Source organism: Chiloscyllium plagiosum, chromosome 28 (assembly GCF_004010195.1).
Source record: "Chiloscyllium plagiosum isolate BGI_BamShark_2017 chromosome 28, ASM401019v2, whole genome shotgun sequence".
NCBI classification, from domain to species: Eukaryota; Metazoa; Chordata; class Chondrichthyes; order Orectolobiformes; family Hemiscylliidae; genus Chiloscyllium; species Chiloscyllium plagiosum.
In genome coordinates this window covers 2,519,016-2,540,595 of record NC_057737.1, presented here as the reverse complement: position 1 = coordinate 2,540,595, position 21,580 = coordinate 2,519,016, and the positions used below count along the sequence as shown (strand labels likewise).

At 44.8% G+C, this 21,580-nt stretch overlaps 2 protein-coding genes across 3 annotated transcripts in view; one reads left to right on the top strand and one right to left on the bottom strand.

Annotated features, from left to right (window-relative positions):
• Positions 1 to 486, top strand: part of LOC122564206 (forkhead box protein N1-like) — a 92,790-nt gene extending 92,304 nt beyond the window's left edge. The window contains exon 8 of the mRNA XM_043718901.1: positions 317 to 486. Within this exon, the coding sequence (XP_043574836.1) occupies positions 317 to 486 (170 nt within the window). The remainder of the gene's footprint in view (positions 1 to 316) is intronic.
• An 11,151-nt stretch (positions 487 to 11,637) lies between these two features.
• Positions 11,638 to 21,580, bottom strand: part of unc119a (unc-119 homolog a (C. elegans)) — a 42,483-nt gene continuing 32,540 nt past the window's right edge. For both annotated transcript variants that reach the window (XM_043718091.1, XM_043718090.1), the window contains exons 3-6: positions 18,956 to 19,069; positions 18,361 to 18,463; positions 14,333 to 14,505; positions 11,638 to 12,557 (exon numbers count right to left, since the gene is read on the bottom strand). In XM_043718091.1, the coding sequence (XP_043574026.1) occupies positions 12,445 to 12,557; positions 14,333 to 14,505; positions 18,361 to 18,463; positions 18,956 to 19,069 (503 nt within the window). In that variant the 3' untranslated portion in view covers positions 11,638 to 12,444. The remainder of the gene's footprint in view (positions 12,558 to 14,332; positions 14,506 to 18,360; positions 18,464 to 18,955; positions 19,070 to 21,580) is intronic.

Genomic DNA, 21,580 nt, shown 5'->3' with positions numbered 1-21,580 from the left:
TGGGAATGGGCAGTGAGAATTGGGAATGGGCAGTGAGGATTGGGAGTGGGATGGGCAGTGCGGATTGGGAGTGGACAGTGAGAATTGGGATTGGGAATGGGCACTGATGATCGGGATTGGGAAAGGGCAGTGAGGATTGGGAATGGGCAGTGAGGATTGGGATGGGCAGTGAGGATTGGGAATGGGCAGTGAGGATTGGGATGGGCAGTGAGGATTGAGAACAGGATGGATTTTTGTTTGTGAAGCTCATTTTTCAAATCTTACAAATGGCGGAAACTTAATCTGTTTTACAAAATGCATCTCATTGAATTTACAGGTAATCTGTGGGAGGTGCTGAAGGATGAGAGTTTAACTCCATATCCGCCAGTGTCCATGTCTTCTCCATGGCCATCATTATTCCCATTCTCGTGGAACTGCTCTCTGACAGATGGTAAAGGAGTCAGCAGCTCTGGCAGCAGTACAGAGCAGCATCTTTCTGAGCCCTAGCTAACTAGCACTTACACCAACCAGTGTAGACACCATGTCCAGCTCACTCCAACATCACTGCTCTGACCAAGAACTGCATAACTGGGAGCTCAGGGACAACAGCACCCCGAGCACTTCAACATCAAGAATCTGCTGGGATTCAGGCAGGCTGTTTCTCAATAAGGGTGTCATTGTGTGGAGTAGCAAATATCTAGCACATGCTATCCAGCGCATTCACTCAAATCACAGTTAACACTGAGTAGGTGCGAGGGAACATTAATATACAACCAGGCATCACATTATACAATCATTACACAGGAGGAGGCCATTTGACCATCAGGGTCTAAGCAGCTCTCGGGAGAACTATCCAGTTTGTCTCATTCTCTGCTCGATGAGGAGAATCAGTTTGGTCATATTCTCCAGATCCCTCATCATTCAAGGAGCCCACTTCAGCCTTGCTCGAATGTACTAATATACATGAAACATCTTCTCTGTAAAGATCATGAATTGTTTCATTACGGTTTTTTCCTGTCAGTGTTTGAATCTGTTTCATCCTGGCTTGATCCCCTTTCATCCCAGTGACATTACCGTTTTCCAGTTTAGAAGGTCAATCTGACATTGTTCCTTGTTGTTGTTCATTACTATTTGAAACCTCTGATACAGTGATCACTCTTACCCAACTGCTCCCCATGTTTGGTCCTCCTCACTGCCCAGAACCAGATTCAGTTTCTTTCCAATGTTTCCTCCCTGATTGGTCCAGGGACACTCTTTGGTATCTGACCTAATATTTCCTTACGTGGCTCCGAGTCACCTATTTTATCTGATAATGTTCCTGTGAAGTGGCTGATTAGGTTCTATTTTGTTAAAGATGCAACATAAGTATAAGTTGTTGATATGTGATCATTAAAGGTCCTCCAGCACAGCCTTATCATCACATTCTGTCAATCTTGCATCTCTTTCAGTCTCTGGAGAAGACTCTTAGCAACATGATCAAAGGCTGTTTGCTTCTCTGCTCAAACCAAATGGATTCTGTCCTTACTCTCCCAAAGCCATCCTCTCTTTCACACGCCACAATGCCTTCTCTAATCTGTACCCCATCCTCGCTCTCTACTTCCCTTCCCCATCTTTTCTGAACATGGTGTATATTAAGCTCTCAATCCTTATCATTTTTAAGTTGCATTACATAAACTTTCCATATAGCTACGTAGTTTCTCATTCTCTCACACGGTCAAACCTCCCCCTGAAATGGTCTCTATCATGTTGAGCAGAATTAAGAAGAATCCCAAAGCCTTTTATTCTTATGTAAGAAGCAAGCAGGTAACTAGAGAAAGGATTGGTCCATTAAAGGATAAGGAAGGAAGGCTGTATGTCGAACCTGAGAGAATGGGTGAGATTCTGAATGCTTACTTTGCATCAGTGTTCATTGAGGAGAGGGACATGATGAATATTGAGATTAGAGATAGAAGTTTGATAACTCTGGATCACGTTGACATAAGTAGGGAAGATGTGTTGGGTAGGCTAGAGGTTATTAAGGTGGACAAATCCCCAGGACCAGATGGGATCTATCCCAGGTTGCTGAGGGAGGCGAGAGGGGAATTAGCTGGGGCCCTGACAGATATTTTTGTAGCATCCTTAAACACAGATGAGGTGCCGGAGGACGAGAGGGTTGCTCATGTTGTTCCCCTGTACAAGAAGGGTAGTAGGGATATTCCAGGTAACTACAGACCAGTGAGCCTGACGTTGGTGGTGGGAAAGTTGCTAGAGAAGGTACTGAGGGATAAAATCTATTTATATTTAAAAAAGAATGGGCTTATCAGTGATAGGCAATATGGTTTTGTGCAGGGGAGACCATGCCTTAAAATAGTGTTCTTTGAGGAAGAGACCAAGTTGATAGATGTAGATGTCATATACATGGACTTTAGTAAGGCATTTGATAAGGTTCCCCATGGTAAACTAATGGAGAAAGTGAAGTTGCATAATGTGCAGGGTGTTCTGGCTAGGTGGGTAAAGAACTGGTTGAGCAACAGGAGACAGAGAGTAGTAGCTGAAGGGAGTTTCTCGAAATGGAGAAAGGTGACCAGTGGTGTTCCACAGGGGTCAGTGCTGGGGCCACTGTTGTTTGTGATATACATAAATGATCTGGAAGAGGACACTGTTGGTATGATCAGCAAGTTTACAGATAACACAAAGATTGGTGGAGTAGCAGAAAGCATAAGTGACTGTCAAAGAATACAGGAGAATATAGATAGACTGGAGAGTTAGGCAGAGAAATGGCAGATGGAGTTCAATCCATGCAAATGTGAGGTGATGCATTTTGGGAAGTCTAATTCTAGAGCAAACTATACTGTAAATAGATGAGCCTTAGGAAACATTGATGAGCAGAGAGATCTGGGAGTGCAGGTCCATTGTACCCTGAAGGTTGCTGCACAGGTGGATAGAGTGGTCAAGAAGGCATATGGTATGCTTGCCTTCATCGGACAGGGTATGGAGTATAAGAGCTGGCAGGTAATGTTAAAATTGTGCAAGACATTGGTTCGGCCACATTTAGAATACTGTGTACAGTTCTGGTCACCACATTACCAAAAGGATGTGGATGCTTTGGAGAGGGTGCAGAGAAGGTTTACGAGGATGTTGCCTGGTATGGAAGGTGCTAGCTGTGAAGAGAGGTTCAAAAGGTTAGGTTTCTTTGCATTAGAAAAAAGGAGATTGAGGGGGGACCTGATTGAGGTCTACAAAATCATGAAGGGTATAGACAGAGTAGATAGAGATAAGCTTTTCCCAGGGTGAAGGATTCATTAATGAGAGGTTATGCTTTCAAGGTGAGAGGTGAAAAGTTTAAGGGGGATACACGCGGCAAGTACTTCACACAGAGGGTGGTGGGCGTCAGGAATGCATTACCAGCAGAGGTAGTAGAGGCAGGCACAGTAGATTCATTTAAGATGCGTCTGGACAGATGCATGAATAAGTATGTAGGGAGCAGAGGGATCCAGATGCTTAGGAATTGGGCGACAGGTTTAGACAGTGGATTTGGATCAGCTCAGGCTTGGAGGGCTGAAGGATCTATTCCTGGGCTGTAATTTTCTTTGTTCTTTGTTTTTGTTTTAACTCTTTCTCACAGCAACTTAAAAGTATAATGTCTGCTGGTAGTTTCACAGAATTTTTTTAAAATTTAAATGGAATAGCTGCTCTGTCACTCTATGTAGATACAATAACCCAGATGGTTCAACTGTACAGTCATCCCATTACACTTAACTGACTGTATCAGACCATGCTTGTGTGGCAGTATGAGAGTGTACTGTTAGTATACCTGTTGCTGTTCACTGTCTGTTTGTCTGGCAGTACCTATGGACATTTTATGTGTCAATTGTCTGTGTGTGACTGTGTCTGAGTTACATGACACATGCAATGTCATGTGTGCTACCAGTGTGCATGTGAGACTGTGTGTGACTGTATGCAGAGTCTTGCAGTGTAGGGGTGGTATCTCTACCTCAGAGTTAGGAAGCCTGGGTTCAAGCCCCACCTCTTCCATAACATCTGACCATGTACAGATATTTGCCTGTGTGTGTGTTATTGTGTGTCTGTGTATGGATTTGTGTGTCTCTCTGCATGTCTGTATGAGTGCAGGTGTGAGAGTGTTTTAGTTTGACAGAAATGGAAAATCCTTCTTTGGCGCTGCAGGAGCTGAGGGAAGGGAGGGTGGGGTGGGGGTAACAGGTCACTGCAAGAAAAATACAATTGGAGAGGACTGAGATGTCTTATAGCACATGTCCAGAGTAGGTGGGACTTGAACCCAGACCTCCTGATCCAGAGGCAGGAACATTACCACTGGAACTGAAGAGCCCTGTAGGAGCACTGGGAGGATGGATAAAGAGGGTGAGTTAGGAGCGGTAGAACATTTTCACTGTGACCCGGATATCCCTGTGATCTTGTCCATTGTGGTATCGCCAGAATTTTGAATTGCACCAGTTTTCATGTTTCGGGTTTGAACATTTGGATGAAGTTATGACACAGTGACCTGATACGGTGACCTGATACGGTGACCTGTTACGGTGACCTGTTATGGTGACCTGATACGGTGACCTGATGCAGTGACCTGTGGTTCTTTAAAGGTACAAACACATTCATATCAAAATGTGGGCAATAATGATCTAAAAACATCATAAACTGCAATGTGCACAATGTAAAACACACAGCTAATCACTTCTGCTGTTAGACCCACAATGTTACTATAACATGTACACATGGAAACAGATTACTCAAGTCTCCTGTAGTTAGCCAAGGAACTCAGACAAGCCACACAATGTGTAAAATGTGCGATTTCTCTCTGTACTGAGATGGTTAAAGCCTCTGCTTTAAGACACATTCAAAGCTGCTCTTCATTTTAGTTTCAATTTCCTTGTAATGTGTTAATATGTGGGTAGTTACAAAGTGAAGATGGCTATTTAATCCATCCATTCCATTGCTGCCATAAACAATCGGTTTTTCTTTTTTGTTGCTTTTATTTGTGATGTAAAGCTAGAGATACAATTTGCCTGGTAGATTCCTACTGTCTGTATTAAAAACCAACAAGGACAGAAATGAATTCTTAATGGGACATGATAAGGTAGATGTGGAAAGGTTGTTTTCCCTTGTGAGAGTCTAGATCCAGAGGAAAACATCTCAGAGTAAGGAGACTGTCCAGTTGGGACAGAGATGAGGAGGGCCATTGGGACTGTGTCACTAAATTATTCAATGCTGAGATAAAAAGGACTTTAATCCATAAGGTAATAAGGATTATAGAGAAAAGGCAGGAAAGTGGGTTAAGGATTATCAAGTTAGCCATGATCTCATTGAATGATGAAGCAGACTTGATGGTTTGAATGATTCACTTCTAATTTGATGTAAGACCATAAGGGGTTGCCTCCCCTTGGTATGTTTCTTCTTCCTGGGGATAAATTTCTGCTGTGCCTCCCAATTACGCCCAGAAATTCCTGTCATTGCTGTTCCACCATCTTCCCTTCCAATTACCTCTGGCCAGCTCCTCTCTCACGTCTCTGTAGTTACCTTTAATCAATTGTAATACCCTTGCATCTGATTCCAGTTTCTCTCTCTCAAACTGCAGGGTGAATTCTATCATGTTATGGTCACTGCCCCCTCAGGGTTCCTTCACCCTAATCCAGTCTGCCTCATTACGCATCACCAAACCCAGCTTGCCTGTTCCTTAGTGGGCTCAACCGCAATCAGCTCCAAACAAATCTTGTAGACATTCCACGAGTTCCTTTTCTTGAGATCCGTGCCCAACCTGATTTTCCCAGTCCAACTACATAATGAAGTCCCCCATGTTTATTGTAATAGTGCCTTTCTTACCTGCCTTTTCTCTGACCTGATTTATTTTCTTTTCCACATCCTGTCTCGTACTAGCAAGCCTGTACATAACTCTCGCCTGGGTCTTTTTTCATTTGTGGTTCCTCAATTCTGCCCAAACAGATTCTGACTCTATATCACTTCTTGCAATCAATTTAATTTCATTTCTTACTAACAAGACAACCCCATCCCCTCTGCCTGTCCTTTTGATAGAAAGTGTATTTTTGAATGTTTAGTTCCTAGCCTGATCCCCTTGCAGCCACATCTCTGTGATACCCAAAATGTTGTACCTCCCAGTTTCAATCTGCACTACAGGCTCATTTACCTTGTTTTGGATGCTGCATTTGTTTAAGTACAACACCCTCAGTCCTGCGTTGACTGCCCCCTTTTCTCATAATTATTTGATGGAGAACGGGAAAAATGAGGGCAGGAATAGGAGGATAGAGCAGATAAGTGCATGGCTGAGGACTGATGTATGGGAGAAGGATTCACATTTTTGGATCATTGGAATTTTTTCTGGGGTGGAGGTGACCTGTACAAGAAGGATGGATTGCACCTGAATTAGAAGGGGTCTAATACACTGGCAGGGAGATTTGCTAGAGCTGCTCGGGAGGATTTAAACTAGTAAAGTGGGAGGGTAGGACCCAGGGAGGTAGTGAGGAAAGAGGTCAATGTGAGACGGGTACAGCTGAGAACAGAAGTGAGTCAAACAGTTAGGGCAGGCAGGGACAAAGCAGAGAACAACGTAGGACTGATTAATTAAACTGCATTTATTTCAATGCAAGGGGCCTAACAGGGAAGACAGATTAACTCAGGGCATGGTTAGGAACATGGGACTGGGATATCATAGCAATTACAGAAACATAGCTCAGGGATGAACAGGACAGGTGGCTTAATGTTCCAGGATACAAATGCTACAGTAAGGATAGAAAGGGAGGCAAGAGAGAGGGGGAGTGGCATTTTTGATAAGGGATAGCATTACAGCTGTGCTGAGGGAGGATATTCCTGGAAATACATCCAGGGAAGTTATTTGGATGGAACTGAGAAATAAGAAAGGGATGATCACTTTATTGGGATTGTATTATGGACCCCCTAATAGTCAGAGGGAAATTGAGAAACAGATTTGTAAGGAGATCTCAGTTATCTATATAAATAATAGGGTGCTTATGGTAGGGGATTTTAACTTTCCAAACATAGACTGTGACTTTTATAGTGTTAAGGGTTTAGATGGAGAAGAATTTGTTAAATGTGTACAAGAAAGTTTTCTGATTCAGTATGTGGATGCACTTATTAGAGAAGATGCAAAACTTGACCTACTCTTGGGAAATAAGGCAGAGCAGGTGACTGAGGTGTCAGTGGGGGAGCACTTTGGGGTCTGCGACCATAATTTTATTAGTTTTAAAATAGTGATGGAAAAGGACAGACCAGATCTAAAAGTTGACATGATTATGGACTTCAGTAAGGCTTTCAAGTCCCATTGGAGACTGATTTAACAATATTAGATCTCATGGAATACAGGGAGAATTAGCTATTTGGATGCAGAACTGGCTCAAAAGTGAAAGACAGAGGGTAGTGGTGGAGGGTTGTTTTTCAGACTGGAGGCCTGTGACCAGTGGAGTGCCACAAGGATCGGTGCTGGGTCCACTACTTTTTGTCATTTATATAAATGATTTGGATGTGAACATAGAAGGTATAGTTAGTAAGTTGGCAGATGACACCAAAATTAGAGGTGTAGTGGACAGCGAAGATTACCTCAGACCGGCCAATGGACTGAGGAGTGACAGATGCAGTTTAGTTTAGTTAAATGCGAGGTGTTGCATTTTGGGAAAGCAAATCTTAGCAGGACTTATACACTTAATGGTAAGGTCCTAGGGAGTGTTGCTGGACAAAGAGACCTTGGAGTGCAGGTTCATAGCTCCTTGAAAGTGGAGTTGCAGGTAGATAAGATAGTGAAGAAGGCGTTTGGTATGCTTTCCTTTATTGGTCAGAGTATTGAGTACAGGAGTTGGGAGGTCATGTTGTGGCTGTACAGGACATTGGTTAGGCCACTGTTGGAATATTGCATGCAATTCTGGTCTCCTTCCTATTGGAAGGATTCATAAAAGATTTACTATCTGGTCAGCATGGATAAGTTGGCCCGAAGGGTCTGTTTCCATGCTGTACATCTCTATGATTCTATTCACATATTCACGTTGCCTGAAGTTAAGCTCCTGATTTTTCCCATATTCTCTGTCCTATTTCTTGCTCTGGAGACTTTAATAACCTCTGCTGAGCCCTCCTCTATTTTAACTTTCCCTGTAAACGTCCATGCAACTGAACACCCCCCCCCCCCCCCCCCCCCTTTCTATAAATGCATTAATGCATCTTATGGTGTAAAGCCCAGCATAGTCTTGGTCCCCCTCCATCAGCTTCATCGCTATCTTCAAGGGCTGCTTCCTCCTTTCCTTTTCCGAGGCAGTGTTGAGTTCTATTTCAGCACAGCTGGCTATCAGGATTAAAAACAGAAAACATGAGAAAATGCACAAGTGACTCAGGATCTGAAACACAAGCAAAGTCCTCTACTGAAAACAAAAAATGTTGGTGATCACAGCAAGTCAGGCAGCATCCATGCAGAGAGAGCTTCCTCTGCAGTAATTCATTCCGACAAAGTCCTCAGCTGGAAGCTTTCATGAGAGATGGAGTTCGATTGCAATGTTAACCTCTCTGCTCTTTCTGATCTATTCTGAATTTCCAATATTTCTTGTTTCTTACATGTAATGCTTCCTTTTTCTTTTGTTGAGATGTGGGCTCTGGGGACAGAATTGGAGACAGACAGTTTGCAGCATGTGTGGATATCACAGTCAGGTGAAGGAGGGAACAGCAAGTGAATCTTCACAAATGTGTGAGAGATAATTTGTTGAAGAAAATGCCCCTAGGAGCTTCTCCAATGAAAGGATGTTCTGTGTCCCTCCAAAGATGAATCTGTTAAGTTTGCCTAAAACAACAGTGGCTGTGTTTAATTCCTGAGGGGGTGGAAAGGGATGCAGATGGTTGGATGTTGTGATGGGAATGAATTCATGTAGTGTTCACAAGCAATAAGTGCCACCTTTGCCCGGGAGGAGTCTGAAGGTAAAATGGGCAACTTTTAGCTGTATCTGCTTTAAAGTGGGAGAAGAGTCAAACTCAAGAATCAAACCAGATTCTGGTACTAAGCAAAACTCAGTACATAAGTGAAAATAAATGCCTCTGTTAATCTGAATAAATTCACCGAGGGTACATTTCAATTGGTTATTTTCTGAATGTACATACCTATAAAAGCTGCACAGTCACATCAGCCTTTGATATAGACGGCACTCTGCTCCCACTGCACAGACCAAGAGTGAACTTTGTAGATGGCTTCCAGTGACTCATTGGTTATCGGAATTTCAAGCTGATAGGTCAGTGAGCATTAAAGGCAAGCAGTTATTGACTGCAGAACCAAAGTGCAGGTAATAAACTGCCTTGGTATGCACAAAACATTTAGAAAACGTTTATTGTTAGAGCAGAATAATTGAATACACAACACTCAGGAGCAGGAGACGACATCTTCCAACATCAGTCAGTCTGTTGCTTGGCCATAAAAGAAAATCTATTCCAGTGTTTTATCAATTCCCTGAAATCTCAGACGATGGTTGTTAGTTAAAAGGCCAACGGCCTGTTTCTGAGATCCTGGGATGGCTCAGATAAATAGCCCTGACAGAACTGGGCCAAGGGAATGGGTTTGCTCTCACTCAAGGCAATGTAGAGTCTCCCAAACCTTTTACCTGTCCAGGCTTGGGATCACTCCCTCCATAGGTCCCAGTGAGAAACAAACAGCACATTCTCAACCTTTACTCAGGTCAATTGAAACATTTCTTCTTTTAGTCTTTACCTTCAGCAGCGAACGGGGTTTACAGTAGATTATGTAGAACAAGAGTTGAACAGTGTTGCGCTGGAAAAGCACAGCCGATCAGGCAGCATCAGACGAGGAGAATCAATGTTTTGGGCAAGAGCCCTTCATCAAGACAAAGGGCTTGTGCCTGAAACGTCGATTCGCCTGCTCCTCAGAAGCTGCCCGACCTGCTGTGCTTTTCCAGTACCATGCTGTTTGACTCTGGTCTCCAGCATCTGCAGTCCTCACTTTCTCCCATTGTGTAGAACAGACATGGTTAGGCTGATAAATCCAGGTCTAATGTCAGGGTAGTCCTGAAGTATTTTCAGTAATTCCATGCCGCACCCCCTCCCCCACCCAATTTTTTTGTTTTTAGTATTTTTCTGAATATTGGCCTCCCATGTGGAGGCTGTGGATATGTTGATCAGTTACAGATGTTTCTGGTGATCTTGCAGTTTCCTGTAGCTAAACAACAGCCAATGTACGCAAACTTTAGTTTAAAATATTTTAAACACAGCCATTGTTTAGAGATTCCCTCACTGACTCCATCATTGAGAATGAACTCAACTAATTTAACAAACAAAGAACTGGAGATCTGAAATGAACAAAATCAGAAATTGCTGGAGAAATCCAACAGGTCAGGCAGTATCAGAAGGGAAGAGGTGAGGACTGCAGATGCTGGAGATCAGAGTCAAAAGGTGTGGTGCTGGAAAAGCACAGTAGATCAGGTAGCATCCAAGGGGCAGGAGAGTCAACATTTCAAGCAAGGACATGCAAGTCCTGGGCCTCCTCCATCACCAAAATTCTAGCCACCCGATGTCTGGAGGAAGAACACCTCATCTTCTGCCTTGGGACACTCCAACCATACAGCATCAATGTTGATTTCACCAGTTTCCTCATCTCCACCTCCTTTCCCCCACCTCATCCCAGATCCAATTCTCCAACTCGGCACCGCCCTCTTGACCTGTCCTACCTGTTTATCTTCCTTCCCATCTATCCACTCCACCCTCCTCACCGACCTATCACCATTACCCCCTACCTGTGTTCCCACCTCCCTTCCCCCCCCCAACCCCACCCGCCTTGGGCCTCGCCCATATTCCTGATGAAGGGCTTTTGCTCAAAACATTGACTCACTTGCTCCTCAGATGCTGCCAGACCTGGCTTTTCCAGCACCACACTCTCGACTCTGACGGTATCAGAAGGGTCCCTGGATCTGAAATAGTAACTCTGCTTTCTCTTTTTGCAAATACTGCCAAGCCTGCTGAATTTGTCGACTAATTTAACCCACTTTCCACCGGAATTTTCTGCAGGCTGTGAATGTGCAGTGCACATTCCCAAGAGCAGGAGAATCTAGTCAGACCCACGGGTGGCAAGATCAGAGTTTTGGGGGAGGGGGGGTGAAGAATCTGCTATCAGTCTTAGTGTAGAATAGCTACAGGGGCTTTGGCTGTTCCCAAACATCTAACACAGTGAACCAAACTGTGAATGTAGCTCATGTTTGTTTGTGTGGGGGCGGGATGGGGGTGGTTTGGAATGGAGCTGCAGCAGCTGAAATATGGAAAATTATTAAATGAGACCCTCATAAGACCAGACCTAGAGGGCTGAGAATCTGTGGAATTCCCTGCCCAGTGAAGCAGGTGACGTAATTTGTTGAATGTTTTTAAGGCAAAGACAGATTTTTGGACAGTAAAGAAATTAAGGATAATGGTGAACAGGCGGGTGAGTGGAGCTGAGTCCATGACAAAGCTGAGTCACGATTGTGTTAAATTGCGGAGCAGGCTCAAGGGGCCAGATGGCCTACTCCTGCTCCTAGTTCTTACCTTCTTATGTTCAGACTGTGGGATTGGGGGGGAGGGAGAGAAATCTCCCAATTCAAAACCTCCCACTATCAAATACAACACTGAGGTAAAGGTGAAGACAGAAATAACACCAGTTTCCTCTCTTTTTCAAAGTTCTTTTTATACATGTTGAGCTATTGTTCAGGTGACATTACACTCAACAACTTCACAATAAAGAGCAAGAAACTTGAAGTAATTTTACAGAATCTCAACAAATTCTCACAGACTGACAAAAAAAACAATCAGCACAAAGGATCGGGAAATTAAAATAATTTGACTTTTCTCCTCGCCCAGTTCTACTTAAAAAATAAATATTTAAATTCAAATGTGTAAGGTCAAGCACTAGAAACCGGGTCACACTGGGGGGCAGTGGGGACACACTAAAGACTCGGCCAGTCCAGTTGCTGATAAACACAGAAACACAGAGAACAGCAAACAGGGAAACCTGCAGGCTCACTCCCACCACGTCACTGGGAAATTAACACCAATCCTTATGGAAAGCCCAGGCTGAGACACCCTGATTGTCTAAATGGAGATACTCGAGATCAATGTTGAGTGGACGCTGGCCTCAGACAGTAATGTCCTATTTTGAGCTCAGGGTCTCTGCTGAGCAGCCATGGGGAGGCACTGCCCTCCTCAAGCTGCCACCTCTCTGTGGGACCCCAGCTCCTTGATCTCAAACACAGTGAATTTATCGAAGGATCAGGGTGAAAGGGGTGACACTGAAGGGTTATTCTGATTGGTGTCAGTGATCGCAGTGAGAAACCACAGGTTAATGGGTTAGGAGTGACAGGAGCTGAACCAGAGGCTCCCCATCTGACATTCCCTGATGCTCTTGGCGTTCCGCAGGCTCGGGCTCCCCGAGGGCGATGCTACAGAGTCGGAAGCAGCACGGAGCTGGCCGCCTTCTCAAGGTCCGTTTCCATAGGCATAGTCGGCCTTGTTGTGCATCACCAGCTTGTTATCCACAAAGTAGAAACTGTCTGACTGAGTCTGGTACGGTCGTGTGACCATTTCCTGAACTGGGTGGGCGGACAGGAGGAAGAGAGAAAACAGAGAGAGGAAGGAAAGAAAATCAATGAGCTTGGACTTATATTGCACCTCAGGCCCTCCTCCCAGGCCAGGGGTCCCATTAAGCCCCACCCAGCCCTGGGTCTGTCCTCTCACCCTTCACACAACCTCTAACAGTTGAACCTACTGACAGTGCCCTTCTCAAGCAGCTGTGTCAGACCACAACAACTGTCAACTTCAAATCAGCTTGAGGGGTTCACTTCACAGTCATTACCTCTGGCACTGAAGGGTAAACAATATCACAAAAACACACATGGAGGTTTTCCCCAAGAAAGAATTGCAGATTGGGATACTGGAAGGTTTAAAGGATTCATTAACACTTGGGAATTTTTTTATTTTTAAGAATTTTGTAAATTGCTGTAGAAGCATTTGTCAATGCTATCAAATCATGAGCAGTTCTTTCAGAGCAGGTTGTTGGATATGGATTGGTTTGAAATTAAAATACAGGCAAGGAAAGAGCTATGCAGTTGACTTGATGTGATTGAACCTCCTGTCACTGGAAATGACTCCTCAATTAAGTACAGTTCACTATTCAGCCAGTGAAGCATTTCAGTCACTGCTATAATAGAAAGGCAGCAGCTAATGTGCTTAGAGGAAGATCCCACAAATGATGACCAGATATTTTAGTGAGGTTTACTGATGAAGGGTTTGAACTATATGGAGGGGCTGAATAGGCTGGAGCTGCTTTCCCTGGACTATTGGAGGCTCAGGGGTGACCTTACAGAGGTTTATAAAATCATGAGAGGCATAGATAGTGTGATTAGCCTGAGCAGGCAATGGCCTCGTGGTATTATCACTAGACTGATAATGCGGAAATCCAGGTAATATTCTGGAGGCCTGGGTTCAAATCCTACTGTAGGAGATAGTGGCATTGGAATTGGATTTTCAAACATTGCAGATTAAGAGTCTAATGATGACAATGAAACTCTTGACAACCGCCAGGAAAAAAACACCAGCTGGTTCACTGATGCCCTTTAGGGGAGGAAACTGCCATTCTCACCCAGTCTGGCCAACGTATGGCTCCAGACCCACAGCAATGGGGGTGACTCTTACCTGCAATAAATGCTAGCCGAGCCAGCTTGTGAATAAAATAAAAAAACCACAACACCGTGACAGAGAACCAAGGGTCTAGGTTGACCTGGCACTGTGGCACTCACTGCTAATGAGACCATCAATGGACTTTATTCAGCACTGCACTGTTTACCTTCCCAAGGGCTAAAGGGGTCCATTTACATTTATAACTTCCAAACCAGTGAAGGGAAAAGGCCCTGATGTAATGGCAATATCAGAGAGAATCTCTTTCCTCTGCTTTTTGGGGGGGAATGAATTGCTCCCAGAATGAGGGGCACATGCTGTGCCAGTTCACACAGAGGGGAGTGGAAACCTGGATCTGAAATGTTAAAGAAGCTGATGGGTCAATTCAAAACTTCAAACTGAGAGGGAGAGATTTCGGTTGGAGCAGGGTTCAAAGGGTTAGCAAACCAAGGAGGGTAAATAGAGTCACAGTATAAATCCAGCAAGGAGCTGAATGGTCAATTCTCCAGCAGAATTCTGAGAACAGTATGGAGGAGGTTAAGAGGTGGACAGGCCAATGGGCTTGCGTAGATTAGACCAATGTGTGAACTTACTGCTGCAGCAGCACAGGGGACCCTGCCACCCCACAGTAATCTACAGCGAAGACTTTAACATCAGTCTGTTGAGCTGCCCCATGTCTTGCCATACTCACTAAGCTCCTCAGAGAGCTGCGGGAACTCGTAGATGTGCTCACACGTGTTCTTGCTGCTGGGGATGCAGAACCCAAACTCAAAGTCAAAGCTCTTCAACAGCTGGTCCCGGAAATAGTGTCTCTCGATCATTCGGAAGCTGTTAATGGGTTTATCGCCCACTGTGAACTCAACCCTACAGAGAGAAGGCAGCCATGATTGTTACCGATACCATGGTTAGACCCATCTGTCACACAACACCAATGCTGGCTCAGTGGTCAGTACACACTGGCCTCAAGGCTGTTTCTAATCGAATCCCATCACATTGACTAGAGCCCCATAATCCAGGCTCACACTTCACAGCAGTATTGACAGAGAGTCAGTGCCAACAGAGCGCCGCACAGTCAGAGGGTCAGCGCCGAGGGAGCGCCGCACTGTCGGAGGGTCAGTGCTGAGGGACTGTCGCATTGCCGGAGGGTCAGCGCCAAGGGAGTGCAGCACTGTCAAACAATAGGGGAGGTGATGGGCTCATGGTATATTGGTGAGACTATTAATCTAGAGACCCAGGTAACGTTCTGGGTTCAAATCCCGCCACAGCAAATGGTGGAATTTGACTTCAACAAAATATCTGTAATTGTGTATCTACTGAACACCATGAATGATTGTCCAAAAAACCCATTTAGTTCTGTGGTCTTCAGGAGGAAATCATCCGTCCTCACCCAGTCTGGCCTACACGTGACTCCAGACCCTCAGCAGTGTGGTTGACTCTCAGCTACCCTCTGAAATGGCCTAGTCAGGCACTCAGTTCAATGGCAGCAAGGGACAGGCAATAAATGCTGCTGAGACAGTAACACTCATGTCCCATGAGTGAAAAAAGTAAAACAAGAATACAATTATGAGAAATTAAAGAAAGGATGTCCTTGCAGCTTAAAGAGGGTACATGAGACTAATTCCTGGAATAAAAAGGTTGTCTTATGAGAAAAGCTGAGTCACTTAGGCCTATTCTCATTGAAGCTTACAGAATGGGGAGGTAACTTATTGAAATGTAAAATATTGAGGTAACAACAGGGTGGATGATGCCAAGGTATTTCCCCACTTTAGGAAATCGAGAACTGGACAGAAGAGCTTAACTCCAGGCACCATGGGGAGAGATTTTGAGGCCGGATTGGAGGAGCATACAGGGTGACCTGGCCAAACTGGAATTAATGGGTATCGGGGGCACACTCTCCTCTGGTTGGAATCATACCTGGCAGGGGGTCAGTCATCTCAGCTCCAGGACATCTCTGCAGGAGTTCCTCAGGATAGTGTCATCGGCACAACCATCTTCAGCTGCTTCATCAAATGCCTTCCCTCCATCATAAGGTCAGAAGTGGAGATGTTCACCATTCATGACTCCTTAGATACTCCATGTTCAACAAGATCTGGACAATATCCAGACAAGCCTCATTCCTGATGAAGGGCTTGTGCCTGAAATGTCGATTTTCCTGCTCCTCAGCGTGCTGTGCTTTCCCAGCAACACACTCTCGACCCCAATATCCAGGCTTGGGGTGATGAGTGACAAGTAACATTCACGCCACACAAATGGCAGGGAATGACCATCTTTACTAAGAGAGAATCTAACCATCACCATTTGACACCCATTGACGTGACCGTCACTGAATCTTCCACTATCACTATCCTGGAAATAACCATTGACCAAAATATGATTTGGAGCAACCATATAAATAAAACAGCTACAGGAGCAAATCAGAGGATAGGTATCTTGCAGCAAGTAATTCACTCCTGAAAGAGATGGATAGAGCTCTTAGAGATAGTGGGATCAAGGGTTATGGGGATAAGGCAGGAAAAAGATACTGTTTGAGGATGATCAGCCATGATCATAATGAATGGTGGTGCTGGCTCAAAAGGCCGAATGGCCTACTCCTGCACCTATTGTCTATTGACTCCCCAAAGCCTGTCCACCATCTACAAGGCACAAGTCAGGAGTGTGATGGAATACTCCCCACTTGCCCAGGATAGGTGCAGCTCCAACAACACTCAGGAAGCTCGACACCATCCAGGACAAAGCAGCCCGCTTCACTAGCATTATGTCTGCCACCTTCAAATTTCACTCCGTTCATCACCAATGCACAGTGGCAGCAGTGTGTACCATCTAAGAGACACATTGCGTAAGGTGTAGCACAGTGGTCAGCACTGCTGCCTCACAGCGCCAGGGACCCAGGTTCGATTCCAGCCTCGGGCAACCGCCTGTGTGAAGTTTGCACGTTCTCCCAGTGTCTGCATGGGTTTCCTCCGGGTGCTCCGGTTTCCTCTCTCAGTCCAAAGATGTGCAGGTTAGGGTGGATTGGCCATGCTAAATTGCAGATAGTGTGCAGGCTAGGTGGGTTAGCCAAGGGAAATGAGTCGGGGTGGGATGCTGTATGGAGGGTCGGTGTGAATTTGATGGGCTGAATGGCCTGCTTCCACATTGTAAGGATTCTATTACTCAAACAGCCAGCACAGCCGGACTGTGACCATGCTTTAGAGATGGTCTGCAATAACAATGAGACATTTACCATCAGTATGGTCAGTAACAGCTTGGTTTGACGGACAGGGAATGATCATATTCTATCCTTAGTTCCCAGACCCCTGACCAAGAGCATTTGTTTTTCACATTTGTTTTTTTTTCTCAAAAATCATCTCTGCAGAGATTTATCTTGTTTTTGTTGTATGTGTGTGTCTGGGTGGGGAATTAAGAGGATTTTGTTTTAATTACAGATCACAGCTTAGCCAGTACTTGCCACTTGCTTTTTAAAAAATTGCATTCCTAATAAACGGATTATTTTGAGTTCCTTAAAGGAACCTGGTGATTGTCACTTTGATTTTGGAGACCTGGACAAAAGAGAAGCAACTGGTCATTTTGGTGTTTGATTCAACATGTTTATACAAAAGGTGTGATTGATGGGGCTTGATTATAACATTAGTACAGCAGGAACGTTACTCACAGTGTGCCAGCCTCAAACCCGGACATTATTTAAGCCTTGCTGCATTTGGACACGGATTGCTTCAGTAACTGAGAAGGTCACAAATGGTGCTGAACATTGTGACCATAAGATCATAAACAGAAACAGGAGTAGACTGTTTGACCCCTCAAACCTGCTCCACCATTCAAAAGAACCACAACTGATCAGATATTCCAGATCCACTTTCCTGCCCTTACCCTGTACTCCTTGATTCCACAAATGATCAGGAATTTCTGTCTCAGCCTTAAATATCCACACGGACTCTGCCCCCACAGCGCTCTGTGGCAGGGAGTTCCAAAGACACACAACCCTCTGGGAGAAGACATTCCTCCCCAGCTCAGTCTTAAACTGGTGCCCCTTTATTCTGAGAACTTGCCCTTTGGTCAGAGTCTCTCTCAAGAGGAGAAACATCCTCTCAGCATTGACCCTGTCAAGCCCCTTAAGAATCCTAAATGTTTCAATGAGATCACCTCTCATTCTTTTAAACTCCAGTGTGTACCGTCCTAACCTGTTTAACCACTCATAAGACAACTCTCCCCCCCAGGAACATCCTAGGGAACCTTCTCTGAACTGCATCCAATGAAATCATATCTTTCCTTAAATATTGTGCAACCATCAGCGAATGTCCCCATTTCTGAACTTATGATGGAGGGAAGGTCATTGATGAAGCAGCTGAAGATGGTTTGGGCCGAGGACAGTATCCTGAGGAACTCCTGTAGATATTTCCTGGAGCAGGGTCATGTAGAGCATTGAAACAGGAGAGTCTAGATACAGCCACAGCTTAGTTTGGAAAGGCTATATCTAGTCAGAGTCAGTTACACACCACCAGCCAGTGGGGGACTCCTAACTGTTGATCATCACAGGTAAATTATTAAGCCTCCCCCTGCACTCAGTCTTTCAAAGGTAAGTGTGTGCTTTGGGAGGCAGTTAGTGCCTCTAGTGTCCCTTATCCAACTACCCAGGGCCAGTAAGTTAACTGGAACAACCCATCCCCCCTCAACCCAGGCTCAGCCCCTACCGCTTCCCCCACTCCACCCCCATGAACCTACGTGGCTCCAACTTGTCGGAGGCGAAGGAAGGCTGGAGTGAACTGGTAGCGTACAAACCGCCCAGCGTTGCTGTCCACCTCTTTCTTATCTCCTTGGTCACGGTCTGAAACAGAAACACTGGCAGTTCAGTGGAAAACAATCAATTTCCCCCAAATCAAACGGAAATGTGGGTGGGGAATTGGGGTGAGGAGCATGAGAAGTGTTGGTGGGGGGGGGGGGAAGAAAAACAGATCAAGATCTGTTAGCAGATTTACACCTCAAATCAAAAACTCCTGGAGGACAGAGAGAGGGGAAGGGGTAGGGGATGAGAGAGACTCAGAGGGCATGGGACTGGGGTAGGAAAGGAAAGGCAGCAGGGAGTGGGTGCAAAGGGAGGGAGGGAAAGTGGAGACAGCAACTGAGCCCTGATGATCGGTTTCAAAACATCTTAAAGATCAGCACGTGCTCAGAACCCCATACAACTAGGCTGTGGATATCAGCAGAGAGTCTCCCCGTACACCGGGCCTGGCCTCACAACTGCAGAGGCTCTTGTCTTAATGAGGTCTCATGTGGGATCGGTGCATGTAATGACCACAGGGATATCCCTTTGACCCACCGGAGGAAGGTGGTTTGGTGATTTCGAATAAGATGGCGCCTGATTCCATGTCCCGAATTTTGAACCGTGTGAAATCGATATTGTAAACGTTGTCTTCAGGAGCACATAAATAATCTGGGGAAGAAACACAGACATAGTCCTCGTTAATGAGGGGGAGAATGGATACAAATTATTTTATACATCTCAATCCAAGAGATAGTAGACAGTAGACGACATCACAGGCAAGGTGAAAGTAAGAAAAGCCTAATGTTAAAAGTCATAGTCTCCCCCTCAGGCCCTCCCAGCCCCAAGACTCTGAGGCAACTCAGTCTCTTCCAAAAGCCCAGTCTCCCCAAATCCCCACTTCACCCGGATTGTTTAATCTCAGAGGTCTCCCACTGACTCAAGGGCCAAATCAGATTTGATCAGCACCACTTCCCCTGACCCCCACCCCCCCAACACCCCGAAGTGGGCTCAGGATATCGATAACAAGGACCTACAACCCAGCCACTGAAATAACAAAGCCAGGAACATTTCAGCAATTGTACATCACCTTTAATACAGTGAACTGTTTTTGGCCACTTCACAGGATCTTGAACAGAGAAAAATGGACACTAGATCTTCTCAAACCACAACTCAAGGTAGAGAGGTTTACCGAGAGAATTCTGAGCTTACAGAGAAGCCAGCCAAAGGTGTTGTATCACGGAGCAGTGGTTAAAACCGAGGATGTGCAAGAGTCCAGAAATGGAGGATTGCTTTCTTGGAGGATTGTAGCCCGGGACAGGGAGGGGACAGGGATGACACAGAAGTATAAGTGTGAACTAGGTGTAGGCCTGCTCCGCCATTCAGTAAGATGATAGTCGATCAGTTTGTGTTCTGAATTCCACATGCCCGTCCAGCCCAGGTGACCTTTGATTCCTTCCTAACAAGATTCCATCTACCCCCATCTTAAAAATATTTAATATCCTGACCTTGATGGAATTCTCTGGCTCAGAAGGCAAAAGTGGCAGACAACTCTCAGAAAACAATTCTCATCTCTGCCCCTGAAGGGCAACACCTCATCTGGAATACAGTGCTCCTTAGACTTTCTATATCCACCTTGTCAAAACCATTCAGCATCTGACTTACTTCAATAAGTCTCCTCCTCACCCCTCTAACCTTCAGTGGAAACAAGCCCAGCACGTCCTGAGACAACCTGTTCACCCAGCCATCAATCCAGCAGACCACTTCCAGTGTATTTACATCCTTCCCAAAACATTGCTGTCCTTTATCGTTTCGAAACTGGATTCCAAAGTAGTGCGAGTTGGGTTTTGGTTTTCAGTTCTGTGAATATCTGATCTGTTTGTTTTTACAGAGTAATGAGAGATATTTGAAATAAATGAGCAAAAGACAGACTTTTGTAAAGACTGTATCTTTTATTTTACTTGATTTAATGTTTACTTTCACAGTTTATGGTGAGATCTTTTTAAACTTTATACATAAATAACTTTGCTTTCTCCTTATTTTGTTTTGGGGCAACTCTTTGTAGAGAGTGACACAAGGCTCTCGTTGTTGATGTTAAGTGACAGACACCATAGCAACCAGATTACAAAAATAAAACATGTGGTCAATTAAACCAGTTTTGACTCTGGAATCTGACTGAACAGCATTACCATCCATTGGATCACAGTATTCCTTAAAAAAGGAGACCAAAACTGTACACAATATTTAAGGAATTATTTGCTTTACTGGCAGACTAACGTTTTGTGACCCATACACTAGAACATCTACATCCCTTTGTATAATCCGAATTCTTCAACTGTACTCCATTTAAGTAATATTTTTAAAATCATTTTTCCTGCTAAAGTGAATAACCTCACGTTTTCGCACATTGTACTCCATCTGCACGTGTTTTGCTGACTCACTCAAACTATTAACATCCGTCTGCAACCCTGCATCTTCTTCACAATATACTTTCCGACTTAGCTCGGTGTCATTTACCAATTTCGCCACCTTGGCTCCACTCCACCCTTCTAAATCATTGACATAAATTGTAAAAAGCCAAGGAACTGCCTAGACAGACCCCTGAGAGATGCAACCTGTTACAGTTTGCCAATTAGAACAAGACACTCCCTTCATCAACAGCTCATGTTAATGCCTTGGCCAGCATTTATTACCCATCCATAACTGCCCTTAGAGCAGGGGGTAATGAGCTATTTTCTTCAACTGCTGCAGTTCCAGGATTTTAACACAGCAACAGTGAAGGAACAGCGAGATATTTCCAGCAAGATGGTGGCAGATCAGGATGTTCCATCCAGAGCTCCTCAGCTCCACTTGTTAATCAAAGTTTGGGAGAAGATTTGTAGCTCGGGTGCTCGTTGTTGTGGTTCTGTTCGCCGAGCTGGGAATTTGTGTTGCAGACGTTTCATCCCCTGTCTAGGTGACATCCTCAGTGCTTGGGAGCCTCCTGTGAAGCGCTTCTGTGGTTTTTTCCGGCATTTATATGGTTTGTCTCTGCTGCTTCCGGTTGTCAGTTCCAGCTGTCCGCTGCAGTGGCCGGTATATTGGGTCCAGGTCGATGTGCTTATTGATTGAATCTGTGGATGAGTACCGTGCCTCTAGAAATTCCCTGGCTGTTCTCTGTTTGGCTTGTCCTATAATAGTAAT